Source organism: Sprattus sprattus, assembly GCF_963457725.1.
Source record: "Sprattus sprattus genome assembly, chromosome: 10".
Taxonomy (NCBI): Eukaryota; Metazoa; Chordata; class Actinopteri; order Clupeiformes; family Clupeidae; genus Sprattus; species Sprattus sprattus.
In genome coordinates this window covers 19452432-19477063 of record NC_137908.1, presented here as the reverse complement: position 1 = coordinate 19477063, position 24632 = coordinate 19452432, and the positions used below count along the sequence as shown (strand labels likewise).

The window sequence follows — 24632 nt, the reverse complement described above, 5'->3', positions numbered from 1 at the left end:
GCGTTTTAAGGCATTATGTTGCAATGGTTATCATTATAATGTTAATGTTTGCAACTGTTTATTATTTACTAATATATATTTGTGTGTGTGTGTGTGTGTGTACAGTATATACTGTATGCACCATAGCGTACCATTACCATTATGGTAGGCATGCAGTGATATACTTTAAAATAACCCTTTATTATTTAAAGCCCATACATGATGATGTCTGGCACACTTATTTATTTATTTGTTTAAGAAAAGAAAAAAAACGTGTGGGGGGGGGGGGGGGGCGCAAAATTGTTGCTGCATACCCCCCTGACACTGGGCAGTTGCACCCCTGGTCCTGTGTATTTTCAAACCTTATGTTTCTTAAGTTCCTCCGTTTGGCTGCCAGTGTTTGTGTTCACGCTGTTTTGCAGCACGCAAAAGTTACGCTTGAGTCAGCAGACGAAATACAAATACAAAGTCAATGGAGAGCAATGAATTGTGGGACTGAATTTCAGGACTTATTTGCGCCCTGTCTCTATGCCTTCTCATGATGTAATAGCAGCTCTCAAGTTCCACTTAAAGCTAAGTGGTTTATGCTGATTGGTTAAAGACTGGTCCATTGGTTTCCAAATATGCCTGAAGTCTATGCCAATTAGGATAAAGCGACTGGAGACAAACCCCAATGGAGCATGGTCAGACCCTTTTCACAAAGTTAATTTGGGTCTGGTAAGTGTAAAGGGTGAAATATGCTTCTACAACTGCGTTACTGCATGGTCAGGAAGTTGCATCAAGGGACTCGTTTTCATTTATGCCTCTCCGACTGTTGTGGGTGTATTAAAAAAACGTCTGAGGGGATTTGTGAGGTGTCTGAGCAGGTGCCATGTCAATGTTCCGAAAGCCCAGTATTCTGAAAACTCGGAATTCCGAAAATATGCTAATCTGTCCAGATAGCAAAGTTATGGTAGCCCTATACCCCAACAACACTAAACTCATTAGTCCGACAGCCCGAAATTGTGAGCAGAGCAATGTGAACCACTATGGCCCACATGCACATCCCAATGAATTGATTACACAATCATAAATATATAAATGCATTAATTTCACAACCATGAACTTTAATTCAGAATATTATTATACACACATGGTATTTTTATCGGGATGATAAAAAAAACCTTTAAAGATAGCCAACTTTTAGAGCAAAAATCCTGCATCATTCTAAATACCCTAGGTTAATAATAATAATAATAATAATAATAATAATAGCAGGCAAAGTCAAACAAAGTTTTGGACCAAGAACTGAACTGCTGCCAAGTATTCCGGCAGCGTACGGACCCATGGATTGAAGTCACGTTTGAGACGCAAAATTCTCCTCTCCTCTCCCACAAGGGTTTATACCAATCTCTGCCTTGCGGCTGGCGTAGCGTTCTTGGATAGTTTCAAAGATTGGGAGATGCACGCAAGAAGGGGTACATCACTACGGAAGGGGCTCTTGCGTGCCTACGTAAAATACAACCATAAATTGCACTTTAGGGAGGGAAAGTAATCGAGTAGCCCCCTGGTGTTTTCGTTTCTAATTCTTAGCAAAATGAAAAGGATGTACCAGTTTTCCGCTTTGTTGTGATCATCAGAAAAACTAAGGGAAGATATCTACCAACAAGCGTCACACTGTAAATGGATTTCATTTTGAATGAAGGGTGGGATTGTCACGATCGTGGCAGCCATTGCCACAATTTGGCGGTCTCTGGTGGCAAAAGGACCTTTTCACAGACTTGGTGTTTTACATGTTTTCACACAAGCGTTTGTTTTCTTTGTGTGCCCTCACCTGTTTCCTATTGTGTGCCCTCACCTGTCTTGCATTGTGTGATTGCCACCTGACTCACAATTAGCCTAGTTTCCCTGCTCTTTCTCTGCATCTCTCAAGCTGCTTTTTGCCTTTGTGAAGCTTCCCTCAGGCAGCTCTCATTCAGGCTCGCCTGAGAGCTACATTTAGTATATTATTTAGTTTATGCCTTTTGCCCTTTTTGCTGATCTTTTGTGTTTTTTGGAGTTTCTCCTGTGGAGGTATCTTTTGTGTTTTTGAAAATAAAAAGAAACTAACTTCGAGAACGACATCCTGCAACTGGGTCCCCTCAATAGCTCACCTGTCTAAGACGCTGGTTCACAAATCCAGCTACTCTGGTCCAAACCCCGAGTAAAGCCTGACAGGGATAGTGAAGCGAAAGTATGCAAAGGCCTATAAAGGCTCTCCACTATACACAGTATACAAAAATTTATACAAAAAATAAAAAAAATGATCTAGTGATCTGTGCTATAAATGTAATTTCTGCATGATTCCGGGCATTTTTATAATCAAAATTGCTTAATTTGTGCATGTCCTGTTCAAACAGACAGGAGACAACGAGACCAGTGCTGTAGTGGTAAAATTAGAGGTGGGTAAACTATGAATTTTATGATCAGAAACGCCTGCAACGTAGCGCGAAGCAACGCAACACAAATCTGTAAGGCTGTCCTGGCTATATTACATTATGTTATCAGTTAAAGTCAAATTAAATCAATGACAGTGAATAGATGTGTTTAAAGTTTGTAGTTTATTAAATTTCAAGAAAACAGTAAAGAAAAGTATCTGTAGGGCTCACAAAAATGAAGGGGGTGGTGGGGGAGACAAAAGAAAGGTAGATTAAAGGTAGATTATGAAAAGGTAGATTATGAAAAGAAACCATGCTGCAATTAAACACTTCCCCTGTTCTTTAACCATTGGATAAACATCCGATGTCAACACAACAAGTCAATTGCTGGATTAAGAACTATCTAGATAAACATAAAACCGCAGTGAAATAACACGGATGGGAGGCAAACAGTACCTATGCCACAATAAAGGTGGTGTGCGAGAGCCCCGAGGCCTTTTGCGGGCATCTGTCGGGGAGGTCGATGGTCTCTTCAAAAATCACCTGATATCCATGGCTAATTAATCCATACCGAAAAGGGAGGCAGGCAGGCTAATCCACAAAGTGTATCCCTCTGTTCCGTTTTCCCTACCTACCGTACCTACCATCCTTAGTGTGAGTATGTAGGGTGTTCCGTTTTCCGATTTCCCATTTCCGCGTCGAAAAGAAGTATACCCAAAGGACCCGTATCTGTACTCATAACGGTCAAAACGCTGAGTGTGGAAGCAGGGTACACTGTCCATTCTCAACGGCCGCCATCTTGTCAACGTAGCGGAAGAGGCGGACCCAGGCAGAGCCGCTCAGCTCGAAAAAGACGAACGCGGGGCTTGTCGCGATCGTAATTTCCGGTAAGTGCACCACGGAGTATTAGATTTGGAGCAGCACTCACCTGCTGAGAATCTGCGTACCTAGTGAGTGTGTACTGTGTACTGCGTATAAGTATAGGTACGGTAGGTACGGTAGGTAGGGAAAATGGAACAGAGTCTATGTGTTTACATACTTCCTGGACCAAGGCACTGCTTGGAGGGTCACAGACCATAATACGCAGGTGAAAATGATTCCGACTACTGCCTTTATGTGTTCAACAATATTGGTTTTAGGTCTTTTTAAATGACACCAAATTTATTTCGGATTGTTCCAACGGAAGAATACAAGGCTCAGGGAACTAAGGTGCAGGTAAACGCCTTTTAGAGGTGCGTTAACGCTATTTCCAAAATTCCAGAGGTGCGTAAACGGCATTTACTTGCGTTTACCCTCCACTACAGCCCTGAACGCAACGGTGAGGCAGTGCCTACCCCAGAAAGTCGGTTTATGCTGGTTCTGCCGTTGCTTCTCTTTTACACTTATATTTGACCCTGACCCCGAAAATGGAAGATTTTATTGCTAAGCTAAAACATTTCTCAAAACTGGACTCTCAATCAAAACGTGAAGTGATCAATAATGGGAGACCAATGCCGGAGCTAAAAGGTATGCTTCAAATGACGGGACAGAAGATAACTCGATCGACTTCTCACATTCAAAGCCAAATTGCTTTGAAAATGTTTGGAACCTCAAGAATACATTTGGTTGGACGTACAGACAGGCAATCTAACAGGACGGCAAAAAAAATATATACAAAAAAACCCTGAACAGAAAGTATAAAGCTGAAATAAAGGCATTAGTATTTTTTTTTATCAAGTCGTCTTGTCATTTGTCACTTACGCTACAAGCCCCATATTCGAAGCATGTTGGGCCACGCCCCCATCAACAGCGCAAGACACAAACCAAATCCAATAACATGGGATTATCAATATGACATCGGTAGTGTCCATAGGAAGGTTAAATCCATTGTTTATGGCTAGATGATCCGTAAGAAAACTGCTTATCTGAGTGATGCAGTGTGTAAGTTTTAAAATAGTAGTTTTTGACAATCAAGTGCCACCCCAAATAAAAGACTGGCCAGAGCTCCCCCCCCCCCCCAGAAATAATGTCCTGGCTACGCCCCTGCGTACAGTGGCAGCTCCGTTGATTTCCCATTATTTTTTTTAGGATTGTTTAATGTCTATGTGAAACCATTTAACATCACACAAGGGGTTTGTGATCACATAAAACCCAAGTTATTGGTGAGCTGATTTTGAGAAACTAAACTTAAATTGCAGTTTAAGTTGTATTACCTGGCTTCTATGGTTATCCAGTTGCTACGCTAGCTAATTAGCTAGCTAAGGAAACGTAATAGCCTTAAACGATTCAATTGGAAGAGTTCAATTGGCAAGAAATGATAGCTGGTTATATAGCTGAGGTTATAGTCTCCTCGATTTGACTCTTAAAATTATAATGGGAAAGGTTAGAAACCCTCAGGGTGCTTGTGCAACTTCGTATGAAGGAGTTAATATTCACCACTTCATATTCATGATCAGCATGTTCACACAACACGAGTTCATCAAAAACTAGCAGCTGCCAACTGTATACCTGACCTATACCTGGGTAAAGAATGCTGATATGAAAAACAACCAGTAGTCAATGTGCAAGCTGCCAATTGAATGGTGATTTAAGATACTCTATTGGGTTTATGTATTTGAAAATCTGACTCTGAAAATGTCCAATCCTAATCAGAAGAATCAGACCTAAAACCTGTGGATTCCCCCTGAGTTATCCTCCTTAAAAGATTACTTTCATGGCTTTAAAAGATATTTACATTCACACTTTGATGATGAGGAAGTTTTATTTATTTAATTGTTCAGGTCTATAAACTTCACCTACTAAATAGTTCCCACTCTTTTACTACAGTTAAATTGGTCAGAGACTGGTTAGAAATGCTTATATCAATGTATGGGGTGCCATTTGTAAAATGTTGCACATTCTGTAATCCTGTTCAGTTTTTGCACTTTTAGCATTGTCAAATTTAAAAACAATATTCAACTGTCAATTTTTCAAACATTTATAAATAAATAAATGTAAAGTCATGCAATAACTTAATGGAAAAAGCCGATGTTACACAATGGCAAAATAGCCATTATCGTATTGTAGGCTAATATTCAGTTTTCTAGTCCGACATGAAGATTGAACATTTAACATTTACATTAAGATTTAACATTTATATTATTTTGCAATTTTGCGTTAGTGCAAAACATTAAAAAAGTAATTGTATGATTTGAATTTACATGACTTTTTCTCTAAATGTTTGATAAAGTGACAGTTGAATGTTACATTTTCATTTGTTAGCCCAGTCCAGTAGAGGGTGCAGTTCCATCAAGGGGAAGGGACGTGGTAAAACAGCACAGTCATGTATCATTCATCTAACCTACAAGGAGCATATGCCTTTAAATATTGAAGACACACACACGGTCTCATTAATTGTTTTATGTATCGGATAGCCAGGTCGTTCAAAACAGTTAGATGGGCTATTTTGACATAGCCCATCTGTCTAAAATAGACTGTAACTGTCTCTTTTTTGGGTCCCATCATAAGCTTTTTGATTTAAATATGACCAATTATTTCCCCGATACCTTTCCCCTGACTTATATTCACTTATGAGCAGGGAAGTCCTGCACAACGATGCGCCTTTTACCCTGTCCTTCAGCATCCCTGGCGTAACGCAGGGGTTGGGCGGGACGCTGTGTGGTGTGGTCCGTGACGACCCCAGTTTAAGCGTGTGAAGGTACCACTGAAACCTGCGCCTTTATTGGACGCATGTTGTTGCTAGGGGCGTGGGGCCTTGTGTTAAAAAGACAACGATGGCAGGGTCGTGTGTCATCGTTAGGATTTAGCATATCAACACAACAACTCTTTCTATTTCTAGCCGGGTACTGTCAGTGTCGGCAACGGTTTATATCCACCGTGCGAAGCATTGCCGCAGTGAGTGAATAATTTTATCAACGCTTCAGCTCCACGCCTCGGATATTTGCCAGATGTACCCGTATAAACAAAGGTTTTGCCTAAGTTTCTGCGAAGCGGAATTACGTAATTGCATGGAAAATAATAATGTTGAGGATTTTGAACTCTTGTAATATTATAATATTTATATAAATGCGACGCTGGTTAGCAACTGAGATTATGTAGGGTCACAGCTGCGCACTTGATAGTTTTATGACGAGCTGTCTGAGGGATTAATGAGCGACGTAACCACCTCTGTCAACTACGGTTGTTATAGTGGCAAAACTAGCCCATGCACGGGAATGGAGCGAACAAACGACTTTTCTTTGGATTATTGCAGAAATTAAATATCAAGTATAGGCCTGTCACGTGGACAAGAGGTTGGTTAACATTCTCAAATGTCATTTTAAGACGTTGATGCAACAGCCCTGTGCGATTATTTCAGCTAGCTGTGTGGAATTGTAGCCCAATTGGAAGGAGACGAACGTCGCTTGTCGTTTTTGTCGTTGATGCTCATTTGGAATTAGAGGGGGGAAATGCAGGTTAATTGATGTGAATTCGCTGACAGGATAGCCTGCAAATGATGCTAAACTGCGTCAGAGCAGACGGACGTTGCAGGTATCCTTCATCCTCCGGTTCAGGATGAACCATGATAAAAGCATCAGTTGAGTGTCAGAGATAAGTCTTTAAAAATTCACATGAGATGGATTCAGGGCCAGGTTCCGGCTCGGAGTCGCCTCTAGGATGCCCGTTCTCCTCTGTTCCTAACCTAGACTCTGATATGAGCTCGCACTCTGGTATTTACGTGAACGGTGATGATTGCAATGTCAACATGGACCCTGGTGCAGCACTTAGAGGGGCAAGTGATCCCAGCGGGTCTCTCTTATCGGATTACCGTGGACTGGTCCGCCAGAGGTTCATACGAAGGAGTTTGTGGTTCTCCGAGACAGAGGATCAAGCGTTTGATGCGTCAGAATGTGATACCAGCAGCCCGATCGTCAGCGTTCACTTACGCACCATTGTGGACAGGACTAGAGTTGCGCGCGTTGGCTTTCAGGAGAGCTCTAGCACCGAGAGTCAGGTGGGACATAGAGGTAGCGGTACAGAAAGCTACGTTGCGGAGGATGAGAGAGAAAAGAGTGAAGCCGAGCGGAAGACGGAGACTGCATCCTCAGAACAGCTCAAAAGCACTGGGACAGCGGGGAGTGATGAAAATGAGGAAGAAGCCGGGATGGAAGCTGTTTCCACATCACCTGGCGGAAGGTTCCTCAAGTTTGACATAGAGCTCGGAAGGGGTTCCTTTAAAACTGTTTACAAGGGCCTAGACACTGAAACATGGGTTGAAGTGGCTTGGTGTGAACTTCAGGTAAGTCCTGTATAATACCAAGAATTAAATATATATTACATAATTTCTTGAACAATAATAACGGTAATAATAATACGTAAACGAAGCACACATGGCTATAGATATTTTCTGCCATCAGTGTACACATAATAATATGTGGTTGGTCACTGTGCTTGTGATGATATAAGGCATACAGGCCCTATACCATTATGTGCAGGAATCTATTTAATTATTAAGTTTGTTACATGTTAGAAGTGCTTTAGTCCTGTGGATTTGACAAATCAGGGAGGGACTCAGCAATGTCTTTGCTTAATGTTTATTGCTTCTGCAGGTTTCCACTCAGTCATTATTCAACTCTGATCAGTTCAAATACATTTGGAACAGCACAAGGGTACCTTAGGGGAGGGGCCACCTAGGTTTGATAAATTATTCAAATGTGTGTGTGTGAATGTGTATGTGTGGTCCCTGAAGCCTCCTAATGAAACAAGCACACACCACTGTCTCTGCAGTGACATGTTCTTCAACCACCCTTCAGAGGAGATGAGGTCAAATGAAATATCTTTGAAACCTGAGTCTACCAAATTGAACTCAAGGACAGTAGAAATAAAAGATGGAGCCATTGTATCAGATTTCTTTTGTGTGGTTGTTCCTGATATCCTCGCCTGACCGAATGTGTTCCCCTGAGGGTCTGGGCCATGAGTATCAGATTGGGAAAGTGGTCGAACAAGAACCAATAAGACTCAGCATCCAATACACAGCTCACAGTCTCCAACCAATCAGACTCTTACAGATGAGGGAGCCGTGTGGCTTCTGTCCAGCTCTGACTGAGAGCAGAGGGTATTTTTACTTCAGGATGCAGAGACGAGTGGGATGGTTTGTGTCAATCAAGCTGTAATCTGTTCTCTCAAAACACAAACTTTACACCATCACTTGTTCCATCACCCCCCATGAAATGTCAGTAGTGCAGTACTAGGATGATATTACTCGAATTGTCGTCAACATTTTAAGAAAGCTTTATTATCTGACCTCCACTAGGATATTACTGGTGACATTTGCTGAGTGGAATTTTCCAAACTAGCAGTCTGGGTCCACACACAGTTGTTCCTACTGCTGCCATAACTGTTACATACTGGTTGCACCAAGGAGACCCTTAATAGTCAGTCTTCTCACTCTCTGTTGGTTTTACAGAGAGTTTGGTTGGACATCAGAAATGACCTTATAACTGGCAAAGAGTAATGGCCTCGCCCTTTTAAGTGTATCAATGTGGGGGTAGGGTATAGGAGGGAGCTATGCATCTCGGCCGAGGCAGGGTTGTTTCTGGTGCACTCTGGCTCAGTGTTGTGCCAGCATTCCCTAGAGGCGTGTAGAGGGTGTGTGGCTCTTGTTTAGTGTGGGTAGAAAGAGGGGGGAGGAACTAGCCATACTGCCCAGCTACGTCTAGCCCATAGTATTTTTACAGCCTGATAAATGTCTAAGGTTTTATTTGAATTAATGTGTCACTTGCATTCCCTGGTATACGCACCGAATTAAAAGGGTGTACAACTAGATATGGTTTATCATCAGTGCAATCCTAAGGACAGTGTTTGTAGCCAATAAGCTCTGGCATTAATTAAATACCTAGAAGGGCAGAGGGAGCTGAAAGAACATTGGATTACAGCAAAGTTCTCTGTGATAAGACATTGCTAACATCAATCTATGATATGTGTATGTATGATGAAAATCTTGGGAAAATTGTTAGTGTGTTTTGATTTAGACATGAGTGTGAAACAAGATTTGATATGGGTAATTAAGTGTCTGCTGGCCGTTTATTCATGAAGCTGACAGAATATGAGACTCTGTGACTGAAGTGTTTTTGATACAACACAAAGAGCTGATGGTGTACGGGCTCAGATACACATACGTGTCTTTTTTCAGGCAGAAACGCTTCAGAAACGCCTTGGCAAAGTGCGGCGGCCAAAACAGAAGCGGTGCGCTTCCCTGCCTTGCGCTGGAAAGTTGAGAATAGTTCAACTTTTAAGCGCACCTAAAAACGCTTCAAAGACGCAACGCGTGGTGGAGAAGGGGCGCACGCTTTAAACGCGCCGTACCATAGGAATCAATGCATTTGCTCGCGTCCCGTTTTTACAAAAACGCGTATGTGTATCTGAGCCCTACTTGTGGAGTCAAAATAACACCACTCCTGTTTTTGCTGATCAGAGGTGGGGCTGGCTCATCAGCAACTAGGGTTCATGATGTGTGGCTGAACTTCCAGTGTATAAATGCATTGGAGATGCTCAGTCAAGCATGATTATATACTACCTATAATATATATTTTTAAGAATATTAGTTGGGAAGACAAGGTCACAGGAAGCTGAAGTTGAAATCTTAGCTGAAAACGGTGCGTTGATCTTTGTTTGTGGGGTTAGATTCTAGGATTGCGATTTTAGCGGGGGAGGGGTGTTGGGGGTAGGAGTGATGGAGTACCTGACACCCAGGCTGTCTGTCCCTTGTCCCTAGAGAGGAACAGGTCTCCTGTGTGAGTCAAGCCCTCTCCATTCTGCTGAGGGAGGAAACGTGCTGTTGATTGAGAGGCTCCAGAGTCGTCTTTATGTCCTTTTTCACTTTTTTTATCCTCACTATCACACACAAAGACATGGGCAAACAGAGCCATTCAGTTATATCGGTTGTATATCACAAAATGGTTGGTAAATAGGATAAATGAGGGGATTGGTATGGTGAATTGTGTCATGGTTTGGTTCACCATGTCCCTGTTTTCAAATGAACTATTTACCAAACCTTGTATGTAAGATGCTTTAGGTTCAACTCAGTAAGAGACAGACAGCCATTCACTGAATCAGTTTTGTAACACATTTCTCATACAACTGTAACGTATCTTATTTGAATCTCATGAGCACAGAGGAAGCTGCAGCTGCTGCATTTACACGTAAAATCTAAGGAAACACTCTCTCTCAAAGTAATGCAGTTTGAAACTGAATTACTGCATTACTTTGGCATTTACACGTAAAATCTAAGGAAGCACGTTCTCTCAAAGTAATGCAGTCTGAAACTGAATTACTGCATTACTTTGAGAGAGAGTGTTTCGTTAGATTTTACGTGTAAATGCAGCAGCTGCAGCTTCCTCTGTGCTCATTATCCAACAGTCCCCCTTCCTGGAGCCCATCGGAAGGGATCTACAGCCTCTGTTGAGCTCTGAAATGGAGGTGATGATGAAGTCAGTCTGATGACTCAGCACTATAGGCTGCTATGTAGACAAGGCCTAATGGTGACTTGGACTGCACAAGGCCCAACAGCCTGGTCTCGTGTTGTTCCGTTACTGTGCGCACCTCAGCATTGCACTCTGCAGAGATAAGGCAAGAGACATGTGGAATAGGTAGATTCATTTAACGGACCAATCGAATATATAGAAATTGTATGGTTAACCAGGGTTGTTAAAGAGGAAGTCTGGCTTCTCCATGATGTTTTGGTCGTCTGTGTTAAGTGAATGGATGTTCATGGACCTGAGCTGGGTCTGAATGATTGCACACTACACATAGCTTCTGTGTAGGTCTGTCTGAGCGAGAGAGGGAACTGCTGACACAGCCTCCTAAATCTGCAATGAGCAGCAAGAGGGAGAGAGAGAAAGCGAGAGAGAGAGACAAGAGCACGTGCACACTGTCAGATGCTCCCTGGAAGAATTGGGGTCGTTTAAGGATAAGGCTGGCTCAGTTTCGTTTGCTATTGACTGGATACTGCTAGTCCTCATGTTACAGTGTTTTGGATGCCTTTGGATGTAAACGTGAATTAGTATCGCAGTACAAACGGCCTAGTCTAAAACATTACAAATGCTAAAGCTCCCATCCATCTTCTGCCGGTATGGATGTTCTGCTAATGAATGCATCAGTCTCTGGGTTGGTGCAGCTCCTGGTTTCCTCCAGAGATTCTGCATTATTTGGCCCGAGGCCCCTGTTTGCTGGGCACAATGATGCTCCTCTGAAGCAGTTGCAGCAGGATCCACGCCCCAAAAAAAGGGAGGGGTATTTATCTGTCTTTGTGCAGAAGCTGCATCTTCACCCTGTGCCAGTTAATAATCGCTAAATTGCATTGCGACCCCTTAACACAAATTTGAATTTATGTTTGATCTTAAGATAGGTGTGTGTAGATGAAGATCTGTAGTGTATTTTATTTTGTTCATGGGTTACCTATATTGAACACAGAGATATGTCTGACACGCTTGCTCTGAGTGCACTTTATATGGATCTGTCTTTACTGGCCCCTGTCCCAGATTTGTGTTTGTGCCAACTGCAGGGGTTATGTGAGGCAGTATGTCTGGCTGAACTGAGTTATGTGGCTTCTGGTCACCATGTGTTCTGGGGCAGTACGGACCATTGTGATTTCATTCAGGGGAAAGGGAGGTGTTTCTAGCGACTGGATTGTGGAGTAAGCGTGTGCATGTGAGGGAGAGATGGAGTTTGATATTGATGAACCTCTTTGTCTGCTCATCGGATATTTGTGTTCCTAACATGTATGTACGATGAAGGTTTTTTTGACACGTTATGCCATGTATATTTTGCCTTGAGTTGTTTGTCTTGAGTCATTATTTTTTGAAGTGTCATGCCACTCTCTCTGGGAGGATGACGTGGCAGTGGGGTGAGGCTCCTCCTGGGGATGGGACAAATGTAAAGAGCTCCCTACGTCAGCAGTTTGTTTTTGTACTATAGCAGCATGAGGACAGGAGTCAAGGTATTGATCCAAAAGAACTCAGTCACCTAGAGCGCTCCAGGAGGAAAGAGGCAACCAACTGATCACACCTCCTGCGGGGTATCAATGGCATCTGTGTGCCAGATATAGACTGGGCGAGCTGCATAGGGCTCTCTGTCTGCCCATTCATTCTACATCTCACCACAGCGTCGATTCCCCTTATTATCTTGCCTTTTCAATAAAGCATTTCTTGAAAATTGCAATAGTACTTTTTTCCAATTATGTTGACATTTTATATCTATTTATGAAAGTATAAAATGAACACATTCACAATTAAATGAAAGCAGTCTAATCACTTAGCCCAATTGGATTTATTAATAAGGACAGATTTTTGCCCTTTTAGACATGCTCTAAGTAAAGCGGGTAAAAACTTTAGGGACCCTGTTTTAAGCAAACGTGTCTTTGTTACTACTTAGCTGCCAGTTTCATACCAGTGATAACCGAGTGAGCGCTCTTACTGCTATGGAGTACGAGGATACAGCAGCTTGGCTTAAATGGTCTTTTTACTTTATTTATGCTTTAAATCAATGATGAATTCAGTGCTTTGGTGTATGTTGATTTTAATGTAACCAAAGTAGAGGTAATAGTTATAATGTTAATCTGTAAAGTCAGTCAAAGAGGCCTTACAGTTTTGTTTTTTTTTACAGTTAGCTAACAGCCAACAAACTTATGCAAACGGCAACAACACCCCAGTTGACACTGATAAAAGCTAACTGTCTTTATAATTGATATATTCTGTTGTCTGGTGATATATTTAGTGAAATATGGAAGTCGTTTTCACAGGTTTTCCAATCTGGCGCATAGAGAATAGCCTGGGTGGCTAGTAAGAATGACGATACATTTATCAGATAAATGTAAACCATTAACATGAATTTGATTATAAAACCTATAGGTGTAAAAACTAGATATCTATAAAACATATCATCAAAATGGCCAAAGCCTTAATGAAGTAACCTATCTTTGTTGATACTCAAGTATATCCCATGCCTCTTTTTTTTCAAACATTACATTATGAAAAGATGGTGTTCTTGGCCTTGATGATACAGTCTTTATACTAGCCATGTGCTCAGCTACAGGCTCTGCAGAAGGTAGTGTTTCCATGGCCTTCAACAGATTAATCTACCACTGACAGTGCCTTTGACGTCTGCTGTGACTTCACTTGGGTATCCTGTCTGAAAACACCTCTGTTGCATACACAGCTCATCAGCGTAGCTTTTTGAAGTCCCCTATATTCCATTCAGTGAAAATATTATGAGTGACAACAGGTACATCCCCCTTGCACCTTTGAGGTGGATGTCTTGGGTGTTGATGGGGGCTTTTTCCAAATGACAAATGTGTGCGCTAGTGACACAGTTCTTTACAATCTGTTTGATAAGGGCTAAAATATCAGCCATTTTAGTTTTAGTGTATTTGCAAGTTCCAGTTGATTGAGGAGACAAATGACTGAGCCACAGAATGAGTGCTTTCATAAGGGAGATCTAGGGTTTGATCTCTCAATCTAGTCCATGTCATGTTGAAGCTATAGCAGATATCATTTGAATGGTCTACAGGGGAAGCAGCGATTTGTAGTATTTTGAAGATTGTGGACATCTAGCCTTACAGGAATCAGCCAGGAAGCAGATACAACAGACTGTGTGAAATGATATTGAATTACGTACACTGACACAAGTCTTTCTGGAGTGAGAGTCCTAAAGGTATTCAATGAAGACACTACAGGAAAGCAAATACTATTCCTAACAACAGATCTGCTCCCTATGCAGATTCATGATCAATCACATTTCAGGAGTCATACATTGTATGTATTTATTGCATTTTTGCATCTCCTTTAGGATCGCAAGCTGACAAAAGCAGAGAGACAAAGATTCAAGGAGGAAGCCGAGATGCTTAAAGGACTTCAGCACCCCAACATTGTGCGATTCTACGATTTCTGGGAGTCACCTGTAAAAGGAAAGAAGTGCATTGTCCTTGTCACAGAACTAATGACATCAGGAACACTGAAGACGTGAGTGTTAAAATGCTTCTAAACATTTTTCTTTTTCTTTTTACATTCGTCAGCAGTTCTTAGTCTGTCAGGATTTTAGAATACAATTGAATTCAGTGTATTCAGAGGGTGTTTTGAAGGTGGCTCGTGCGATTTGTAGTGTTGAGATGAGATGAGACACTTGTTTTCTGTAGGTATCTGAAGCGGTTTAAGGTCATGAAGTCCAAGGTCCTGAGGAGCTGGTGCAGACAGATCCTCAAGGGCCTCCAATTCCTGCACACAAGGACCCCTCCCATCATCCACAGGGACCTCAAGTGTGACAATATCTTCATCACAGGGCCTACCGGCTCAGTGAAGATCGGCGATCTCGGCCTGGCTACGCTCAAAAGAGCTTCATTTGCCAAGAGTGTAATTGGTGAGAGAGACTATTTTCTCATTTACAACTCACAGTCATTTTTGTTAATATAATTTGTTAAATGCGAGTGGTTAGGTTTAAACTAAAACATTTGGTCTGGTTTTAGATAGATAATAGCTTGAGTTTATGTCTGATGTCATCACTTTGAAGTAAGTATGCCTAATGAAAATTGATCATCCGAAAGTCATCCTGATCAGAGAAAACTGAAATTTCGAGCAGGTTTCATGCTGTCCTGCTCGACTATCTTTAAAGTGAGGAAACTACACAAAATCTTGCACACAGCCCATATCGACTAATTTCTTCTTTCACCTTCCGAACATTAACCATATGTTTCCATGCTTGCTGAAAGTTAATGTGATCTCAATGCTGTTCAAATTAAAATGTGGCTCTTGAGCACCAATTAAAAGCAGAGAAATGTACACATCTATAAAGTATGCATATATGTCTACCCACATCTGTAGGATTGACTGCACCTATTTGACTGCAGCATCAATGCTGACTAAATGTCAGTGGGATAATACATTTGCTTTTCTGAATCTTTCGTTTTCGTGTATCTCAGGTACACCTGAGTTCATGGCTCCTGAAATGTATGAAGAGCACTATGATGAGGCTGTGGATGTCTATGCCTTTGGGATGTGCATGTTGGAGATGGCCACCTCCGAGTACCCGTATTCTGAGTGCCAAAACGCGGCACAGATCTACCGTAAAGTTACCAGTGTAAGTATAGCCAGCACAATCAATCTATCCTGCCCATCTTTATTGTTCTTTCATTTCCATTTTGTACAGAACTTATTACCTAAAAAGTTCAAACAGGCCTGTGATCCCTAAGGGTTTTAATGGGCATGATGTCTGCTTCAACCTAATTTTTTGAATGCTCAGCCACCATGTAAAACCAATACAGTAATCAATCAGAGTATACTTTAGTCCACCAGTGCTTTCAAGGGATAGCTTTTTTTCTGGGGTATCATTGGAAAATGGAGATCATGAGATTCTGCTCAACATTTATTCCTGACGTGAATGTTTGTGTGTGTGTGTGTGTGTGTGTATGTGTGTGTATGTGTATTTGTGTTTGTGTCAACGTGTGCAAAATAGCCTAAAGATGTCAGCTCCGTCATTGCTCTTGTCCCCACAGGGAGTTAAACCCGCCAGTTACAGCAAGGTCGCTGTCCCAGAAATTAAGGAAATCATTGGGGAGTGTATCCGCCACCACAGGGAGGAGAGGTGAGTGGAGGCCGGAGGTTAAAGAGCACTCTGCTCCTGGGCCTCAAAACCAACAAAACATTCTGCTGCCATGGTGAATTAATCACTAGTGTGCATTTTGCCATTGAAATTAAATTAGAATTAATTACTGACCAAGGCAATACAGGGGGATGTTTCCTGTTTGTTTGTTTGTAAACAGGACATTTGCAGTTAATGTACTTACTAAGTATAGTCTCTGAGGTATTATAAAGAGGTACAGAGCTGTAAGCAGTGGGTTTTTCACAGTGTGACATTTTAAATTGTGACCTTCACACCAGTATTTACTGTGTGACTGTCAGTGTTGATGTTTTGGGTGTTCTGTGTGTTGCACAGTTGCCGTGTGATTCAATCTACCGCCCACATCATTTCCCCTTTTACCTTTTTTTCCAGGTACTCCATCAAAGACCTCCTCAACCATGCCTGCTTCGCGGAGGACACGGGTGTAAGAGTGGAACTTGCAGAGGAGGATGATGGGAAAAAGTCATCAATTGCACTGCGGCTGTGGGTTGAGGACCCCAAGAAGCTAAAGGGGAAATACAAAGACAGTGGGGCGATAGAGTTCACCTTTGACTTGGAGAAGGAAGTCGCAGAGGACGTTGCACAGGAAATGGTGAGAGCAGGCATTAAATGTCCCACAGTTGTCATTAGAGGGACGTCATTTGATCTGTATTTCAGTTCTAGTCCAGGAAAACATATTCAGTTTCAAGCAAATAAAAATGAGAAAGATCTGTTGCCCTTGAAATTGTGAAAGTGTGTTTTTAGTGATTTCTTCTGTCAGAGCTCATGCAATAGCAGTCTTCTTTATGTAGCAGCCATCCTTAGATGAACAAACACGTTTTCAGGCTTCAAAGAAAGATTAACACCTGCATATGGATCACTCATAAAGGACTCACAGTCATCTTGTGTGGTAGTGGGTCTTTGATTATATGTTATGTAATGTAATGTGAATATCATCAGTGTTCCCATGACAGCAGCAAATAGCTTGAGGGACCTGTGGGGGATCCATTTTTTACCGGCCCACTGGGGTGTCTGACCTTTTATTCATAATTAGATGCTTTGGCGGGGATGTCTTCCAAACAAAGGAGCTTAGAAAGAGTGTGAACATAATCTTATCATCGATGACAGGCCTCAGTGAGGATGAGGTGTTCTGTTGTGTACATAGTTGTAAACCTGCTCCAATGCCAATATGTCATGAAAGGAGACTGATCATAGTCCCGTTCATTGCTAGTAGTGTGAATTCTTCAGGTTCAGGTTCGGGAAAGCAGAGGATCTCTCCCCCCCCCCCCGTTGTTTTAAGTAGGATCTAAATGTGCCATAGTGCACAACCCTTGAATCAAGACATGTAGTTAGTTATCGTAATCAGTTGCATTAGAGCATGGATGGACCAGAATGGTAGCAGAGTTGTTTGTGAACCTCAACATCATGACCTTCATCCTATGGCAGGTAGAGTCGGGTTTCTTCCTGGATAGTGATGTGAAAGTGGTGGGGAAGTCCATCCGGGATCGCGTGGCCCTGATCAAGTGGAGACGGGAGCGGATCATCTCAGTGGCAGCTGCTGTTGGGGAGTCGGCCGGGGACAAGGGACCTGAGGGACAGGCTAACCTGCTGCAGGTGCCCGGAGCCGGCTCTGCCCAGACTGCACCCTCTACTGCGCCCTCGGACACCGACGAGCAGGTGTCAGAGCAGGACCAGACTTCTGCTCCCACCACTGCCACATGTGAGGAGCTAAATCAGCAACCATGATGATTTTCACAGATGATTGTATAGTGATTATTATAATGACACATATTATTGTTATTCTTATATAACAAAATAAGGTAAGATAATATTAGCTTTCAGACTAATGCATCCAGAGCCCTGAAATGTTTTACAATGAGCTTATCACCAACAGTTTAAACTAATCTTGTCTGTGTGCAGTGGTGCTGTTCTTTTTTTGGTTCATGTCCTCTTTCTTGTTTTGTTTCATAGCTGACAGTGGTGTTGGGTCTACAGTCATCTCAGATGCTTTGAGCAACCAGCACAGTATTCCCTATCAGTCTCTCTCAGAGCCTATCTCCACTGTCCAGAATACATATGGCATGCCCATGCAGCCAGTGACCCAGCTACAGCAAGGAACCTACCTGCAGCAAACTGCTCAACCAATACCGGGGGCCCAACAGCAGCAAACCATCAAACTTCCCCAGGGAGTCCAGCAGCAGCAGACCACCCAGCTGCCCCAAGGAGCCCAACCGCAGCAAACCACACAGCTGCACCATGGGGCCCAACAGCAACAGACCACACAGCTGCAACATGGTGCCCAGCAGCCTACTGCACAGCTCAATCAGGGGGTCTACCAGCAAACCGCTGCACAACTGCACCAGGGGGCCTACCAGCAACCTTCTCTACAGCTACATCAGGGGACATATCAACAGTCTCCTTCAGTAAGTCTGTTTAACATGTTCCTCCATTCTTCTACTCATCATTTGCCCTTGTCATGCTCTCCTCCTGTATATATGGGCTTCATCCAATTTTCAATAAAAAAACCTTCTCTCTTACCTAACGTGGCTTGAACAGAGGCACTCCAGCATTCCCTATGACATCAAGGAGTCCCCGTTGTATCGAGGGGGAGAGGGGCCCTACCACAGTGTCAGACGTGGAAGCACTTCTATCATTGACATGCTGAGAAGCAGGGCACATCTCTGCCCCCCTCTAGGTCCTCAGTGCTGCTGCAGCTCCAAAGGAGAGTCGGCAGCCCCTCCTGGAGCTGGTGCCACCTCAGGCTTATCCCAACCTTTCCACCGTGCTCCCAGTCTGCTCCCACAGGCTAGTTCGTCATTCTCGGCCTCTCTTCCTCACTGCCTAGTCAGGCCAGCCCTCCAGGCTAGAGGGACAGGTGGTCCTCACGCACCCCCAGAGCCTCCCCCGCACTTTTGCCACAGCTGCCTCACCTTGCTGCTGGCCCCTGCTGGTAGTGAATCCCCTAGGAAACTCTCCCGTCCCACTCATTTAAGCCTTCTGTCACCAATTCCTAAGTCCTCCCTGAATGGCTCTCATTTAGTTCCTCCTGCAGCTGCCCACCACCTCCTGGCTGCACGTAGCTGCCCCACCTCCCCTAAATCTCCCCTCTCCCCTCAAAGTCCACCTCCCTTCTCTTTAACCTCACCCATGGCCCAGGCAGCCCTGAGCGCCAGGAGTCTGAGTGACTGCTCTGACCTCTCACTGCTGCACCAGCGCCTGCAGCACATCATCAATCGGCGGACCAGCTCCCCTTTTCTGCCAGACCAAGGGCTCACAGGGTTCCTGGGGTTGCAGTCAAGTTCCTCCGACACTCCTGTCTACTCACTGCCTGTGCCTCAAAGCCACGTAACTCCTCGCCAAACGTCACCCTTGCCCAGCCCTCCGTCACAACCTAGGCTCCAGGGCAGGTCTGGGCACCTGGTAGGTTTTTGGTCCTGGGGGTCTGTAACCCTGAAAAATCTGCTGGATACTGTTCCTGTAGAAACCTCAGCCTGAACCGGAGCAATAGAACTTAAATTCCTCCAACCTTGCTTGGCTCTGCTCTCTTGGCTTTGCCACTTTAACCTCGACAACAGTCATAGCTTCCAGGAACAGCTCTACCCTCAGCCTCCTCTCTTTGCCTTGCCCCCAGCTGTAGAGGCAGTAGGACTTCAATGGAATGGCTGAGGAATGTAGATGGTTGCCTTCTTTGATGCTGAATGACTAAACCATAACCTTCAGGCAAATATTGTCTCTTCTCAGAAATACCTTCCTTTTTGATGTCCCTTAAGAGTAAGACGATTCATATTCCTTGGTAGTCCCTCTGCTTCTAGTATCAGAATGGCTGATTGGTCTCCATTGATGTGTCTCTTTACTGTTCAGTGAATTAAATCTCATGTCTTTAACTAGATCTCTTCTCCCTCTTTAATTCAGTATGGAATTCCAAGTACAGAACATAGACGTCCTGCTCCTCATCTTACCAGATATATGTAATCACTAATTAACAAAGTTCGTGACCATTAATATAAGCTACTGAATTAGCAGGTGAAAATCAACAGTGCTTCTGTTGTCTTTTTTTGTGACTTTTCATGTATGTGCGACTGAGTTGTATTATATTTTCCCCAGCCGAGTGCTGCTTCGGCTCAGTCGTACACTCAGGGCACCCCAGCCCTGAACGTGCTGCACAGCCGGCCGAGTCTTCCCAGTTTTCCAACGCCCTCTCAACCAGCACAACAAGTGCAGATGAGCCAGCAGCCTTCGCAGCTAACACATGAGGTGAGTCACAGAGCTGTGATGCACAGGAAGCTTAGCTCTCCCCTAACACTTTCAGCCCTCTATCAGCTCGCTAATGGTGCGTGTGAGCGTGTGCATGAGTGTGTATTTATAACCATGAGAGTAACGGAAAGAAATCAGCTAGAGCCTGGCTTTGTGAGAGATACGTTGTTATGTGGTTTGATTTAAGGCTGTTTTCTTCCCTGTGTTTTTTTTTTAAATTTTCCTCAGTTCCATCTCTATCTCCACCCTGCTGTTTTCCAGCCCCAGGTAGACCCACCGCCTCAGAGTGACCCAAGCATTTAAAGCAAATACTTCATTGGGCAGCCCCCTGTCCCACTCCCTGTACACAAGTTACTTCTCTGGTGGTTACTCCTTTTCTGAGGCAGCTGAAATTCATGCAGGCGGCCTAAGGCTGAATCATACTGTTTTGTCTGATCAAGTGTTGCAGCCAACAAATCCAAATCCATCCAAAAGCCTAACCCCATATGTAGCTAAATCTAATCCCTGGCTATATAAAATGATTAGTCTGGCCAGAAGTATTATTATTCTCACTCCTGATTATTTTTCAAGAGTCACATGTCCCCAGCTATGTACAGGGTGATAGATGAGCTATATACACACTTGCCCTCATGAATGACCTTTCTCTTTCTCTCCCCCTTTCCTCTCTCTCTCTCTCTCTCTCTCTCTTTCTCTCTGTGTCCTTTTTAGCCAATGTCTACTGCACAACCTCTAACACAGGCCTGCACAGAGGGCCACAACTTTCCTCAGCATTTGGTCCAGACGGCCACTACTATGCCCACCACTGTCCAGACCCTGCCCCCACAGCAGCCGGCTCACGGCACACCCCTTCTCCAGCCTCTACAGATCACCACGCAGGTCTGTTTGGAGGCTTAATCTACTTCCCCCTTGTCTCTCTCCCTTTCTTTCTGTGTCTCTCACTATTTCTCACGCATTTTCTGTTAATATGTGTGTCAGTTGCATGTTTGTGTACTTATGGATGTTTGTGTATGTACTAAGGCACTTCAGGTCTCTCGTATACCCACCCCTCAGTCCTATATTGATTATGCTGTCCTCTCTCTGTATAGGGTCGTCTGACTTAAATATGATTTACTTGTCTTTGTTTTTTATTATATATTTTTTTCTGTCTACCTCCTCAGTACCCCACTGCATACTCTGTGCTACCAGCAGGGGGCACACCAGCTGGATGTGAAGCTATGCCCTATTCCCCTGCTCCTCTGTCGTCAGCTTACTCCACCAGCATTGCCCCTTTGCCCTCTCCCTACTACTCCCCTGCCCCTGCCCATCCCTGTCTGCCTTTGGCTTCCTCTCAGACCGTGTCCTCTGGCCTGGGCACCCCGCAGACCCCCATCTCCCTACCCCAGCAAATGCTGGCACCTCCCATTCCTCTCCTGGCCATGGCCGTTTCCCCCTCCATGGTCCCTCCTCACCAGCAACCAGCTTACTCTCCTCTCCCCCAGCCTGATGCCCCTCCCATGATCTACCCCACCCAATCCACAACAGCCCCCCACTTCCAGCCTAGCTTAAACCCCACCTCCCTCTCTCAGCAAGAACAAAGTTTGGCTGAGACAGCAGTGCAGGTAAATGTTGCACCAGCACTCCTACCAAACAGCAAACTGCCCACTCTAGCTGCTGAGTTTTCACTTATGTATGGGTGTGGCATGGCCTTTGTTCAAATTCATTATTATTCTCTTTCTGAGAACCTGCCAGTACCATTTTTTGCAATGTCTTTGGACACTGTAGTAGAACATGGCACTATAAGCTCTTTAACAACAATGTGGGCATTATTTTATCTCGAGATCATGTTGGGGTTTGGCACATTTATGGTGTGATTTGTCATGCTGATACTGTATATCCCAGCAGCAGTCTAATGCGCCACCTGCTCTCCCCTTCTCCTCATCCTCTTCCTCTTCTTCAGCAGCAGGAGAGCAGCGCCTCAGCCCAGGAGGAGGCTCCTCTCCTGGCTCCTGTCCATGCTGCCGTCCCCACCTCATCCATCCAGTCGCCTCCTCCTCCTACAGCCGCGCCCCTCTGCTGCCACCCAGAGAGTCCTGCGGCCATTCCACTGTCTGCTGGCGCTCTGGCACCAGGTGCCTTGGAGGGTGCCAGCATAAGCTCTGTGTCAGTCCCCACCCACCCATCAGCTGAGTTCGTCCAGGAGGTAATGTCCACTCAGCAGCAGCCTTGCAGTCCTTGTGTAAGGTTATGCAGGGACACTCAAAGCAAGTCCTAGACAAAATGGAAGTGTTCTGTTCTCGTGGTCTGACTTAGTTAAAGAATGAAAATATTTTAATATTTCAAGATACAGGTTTACGTATGAAAAGATTTGTAAAAATCCATTAAAACATTTTGAAATCAAGTAATACCTTTTCATTGTATTGCTCCTTTTTGTATCTCTTGTTCCTTGTCACAGACAAAGACACTTTTCGTAATCCAGCTGTGTAAAAGAATCATGTGTCTCATTTCTGTCACCTCTAATGCACACCTTCTTAACCACAGAATATTATTTGCACGTTCTCTGTTGTGCTTTATATGGCACATCAAGTCAAATCCTGGCGTCGGTCGTGGGCCCTTGTGTTGCCCTGCTGGCTTGAGTCTGAATCACTGTTTCTGTTTCAGGAGCTGATGCCAGATAGACAGGCGGCCCTCCTCAGCTATGCCTATGACAGGTGGGTAGCCATGCTGAAAAATGATTCATTAATGCGTCTGCTCCTCTTGGCTGCCTCACCAGCTGTCCAAATAGAGAGGCATTCTTCTAGTCCAGCATCATTTGGTAATCCTGTTTAGGCCTTTGGTCATCCTCCAATATCTGAGATTGGATATTTTTGGGCGCTGAAGGGATTTATACCAAAAAATGGGGGCCACCAGGGGGTATGTAATACAAGACGGTGAATACAGGACGTCTCCTCAAGTTCCTTTTTACAAATATTGTGATTTCTTCTGCAGAGCAAATAATTAAATAAACAATGCTCAACTTTAAATATCTTAATAAGAAACACAAAGCAAGGAAGTTGTCTAATTGAAAGCCATGTTGATATTGAGAATGGTATTTCCTCAGACATTAGTCAGAATGAGACTTATGATGAGAGGATTGAGGCTAAATAAACAAAACCAGATGGTACACATGTATAAAGTTGGCCTGGGTAAGTAAGTGAAATCACCATGGAATTACAGATTATAATGATTTGAGCAACAGAGTATTAAAGACCAGTTTTCCAATGTCTTGCAATATATTAGGTGTTAGTTTACATGAAGCCCACATACAAGGAAGAGCCTGAGCTCTTGGTTATGGAGGTCAGTTGGATGAAACGTGGGCGTGGACAGCACAATGAGTTTGTTCAAAGAGGAAGTGCATCAGGCCATTTAAGCTGTCTACATTTAGAGGATAACCCATTCTTTAAACAGAATGGCACATCAAACTGTGAAACAGCAGGGGACACTAAATGGCAAACATTAAATGCTTTAGGAGGGGGATGTGCCATGTGCCATGTTTTATATTTCAAACATTTCAAAGCACTTTGACCTTTCCTCCATTTTACTTAAAATCTAAAAAAGCTGCTTCCTGCGCTGCACTGACAAGATTGAACTGCATTTAGGACATAAGAAAAACAGCTGCTTTGTGTTGTGAATTGAGACTAACCATATGATTTATTTTTTTGCCATTGAAAACAGTAGCAGCAGAATCTCTTTTCTAGGGTGGAGTTGGGCTGTTCTTCCTCACTACTGTCTCTATCCACAGTGTCAACTCAGACGTGGCATCAGGCAGGGAGATGAGCGACGGCTACGACGGCAACGCCAGTGGAGGCAAGGGAGATGGGAAACCACGGAAACACCACCGCAAGTCGGCCCGCACACGCTCCCGCCAAGAGAAAACCAATAAACCCAAACTGAGCATGTTAAATGTGAGACAGACCTCTCACACATACCTACCTTGTAATACATATAAACATATCACATAATGACATTACATAGTAACATTGGTATTTGTGATGTTTGTATTTGGGGTATTACTTTATTACTTGTGTGTAGTTCTTAAAAGAAAATGGCTGGATTCTCAAATTCATTCATATTCTTGAAACTAAGAATAGTGTTTTAATTGCACCTGTCTTGCCCATAGGTTTGTGATACGGGTGATAAGATGGTGGAATGTCAGTTGGAGACTCACAACCATAAAATGGTGACCTTCAAGTTTGATCTAGATGGTGATGCTCCTGAGGAAATTGCCACATACATGGTAAAGCATCTTCTCACACAAAATGAAGACAAGATACACAATATGTTTTATGTTACATATACTCATACATATTTTATATTATATCTCTGGTACAAAACTTAAGCAAAACATGTGGCACACCCAATGGTATTGAACAGACTGATGTC

The 24632-nt window shown here is 43.6% G+C and overlaps 1 protein-coding gene across 3 annotated transcripts in view; it reads left to right on the top strand.

Annotated features, from left to right (window-relative positions):
• Positions 1–6203: 6203 nt before the first annotated feature.
• wnk2 (WNK lysine deficient protein kinase 2) overlaps positions 6204–24632 on the top strand; it is a 29296-nt gene continuing 10867 nt past the window's right edge. For all 3 annotated transcript variants that reach the window (XM_080846414.1, XM_080846415.1, XM_080846413.1), the window contains exons 1-16: positions 6204–7632; positions 14178–14350; positions 14524–14744; positions 15304–15461; positions 15877–15965; positions 16374–16593; positions 17427–17700; positions 17952–18403; positions 20085–20234; positions 20463–20501; positions 20943–21110; positions 21392–21832; positions 22171–22413; positions 22872–22921; positions 23992–24154; positions 24370–24486. In XM_080846414.1, coding sequence (XP_080702540.1) covers positions 6970–7632; positions 14178–14350; positions 14524–14744; positions 15304–15461; positions 15877–15965; positions 16374–16593; positions 17427–17700; positions 17952–18403; positions 20085–20234; positions 20463–20501; positions 20943–21110; positions 21392–21832; positions 22171–22413; positions 22872–22921; positions 23992–24154; positions 24370–24486 — 3621 coding nt within the window. In that variant the 5' untranslated portion in view covers positions 6204–6969. The remainder of the gene's footprint in view (positions 7633–14177; positions 14351–14523; positions 14745–15303; positions 15462–15876; positions 15966–16373; positions 16594–17426; positions 17701–17951; positions 18404–20084; positions 20235–20462; positions 20502–20942; positions 21111–21391; positions 21833–22170; positions 22414–22871; positions 22922–23991; positions 24155–24369; positions 24487–24632) is intronic.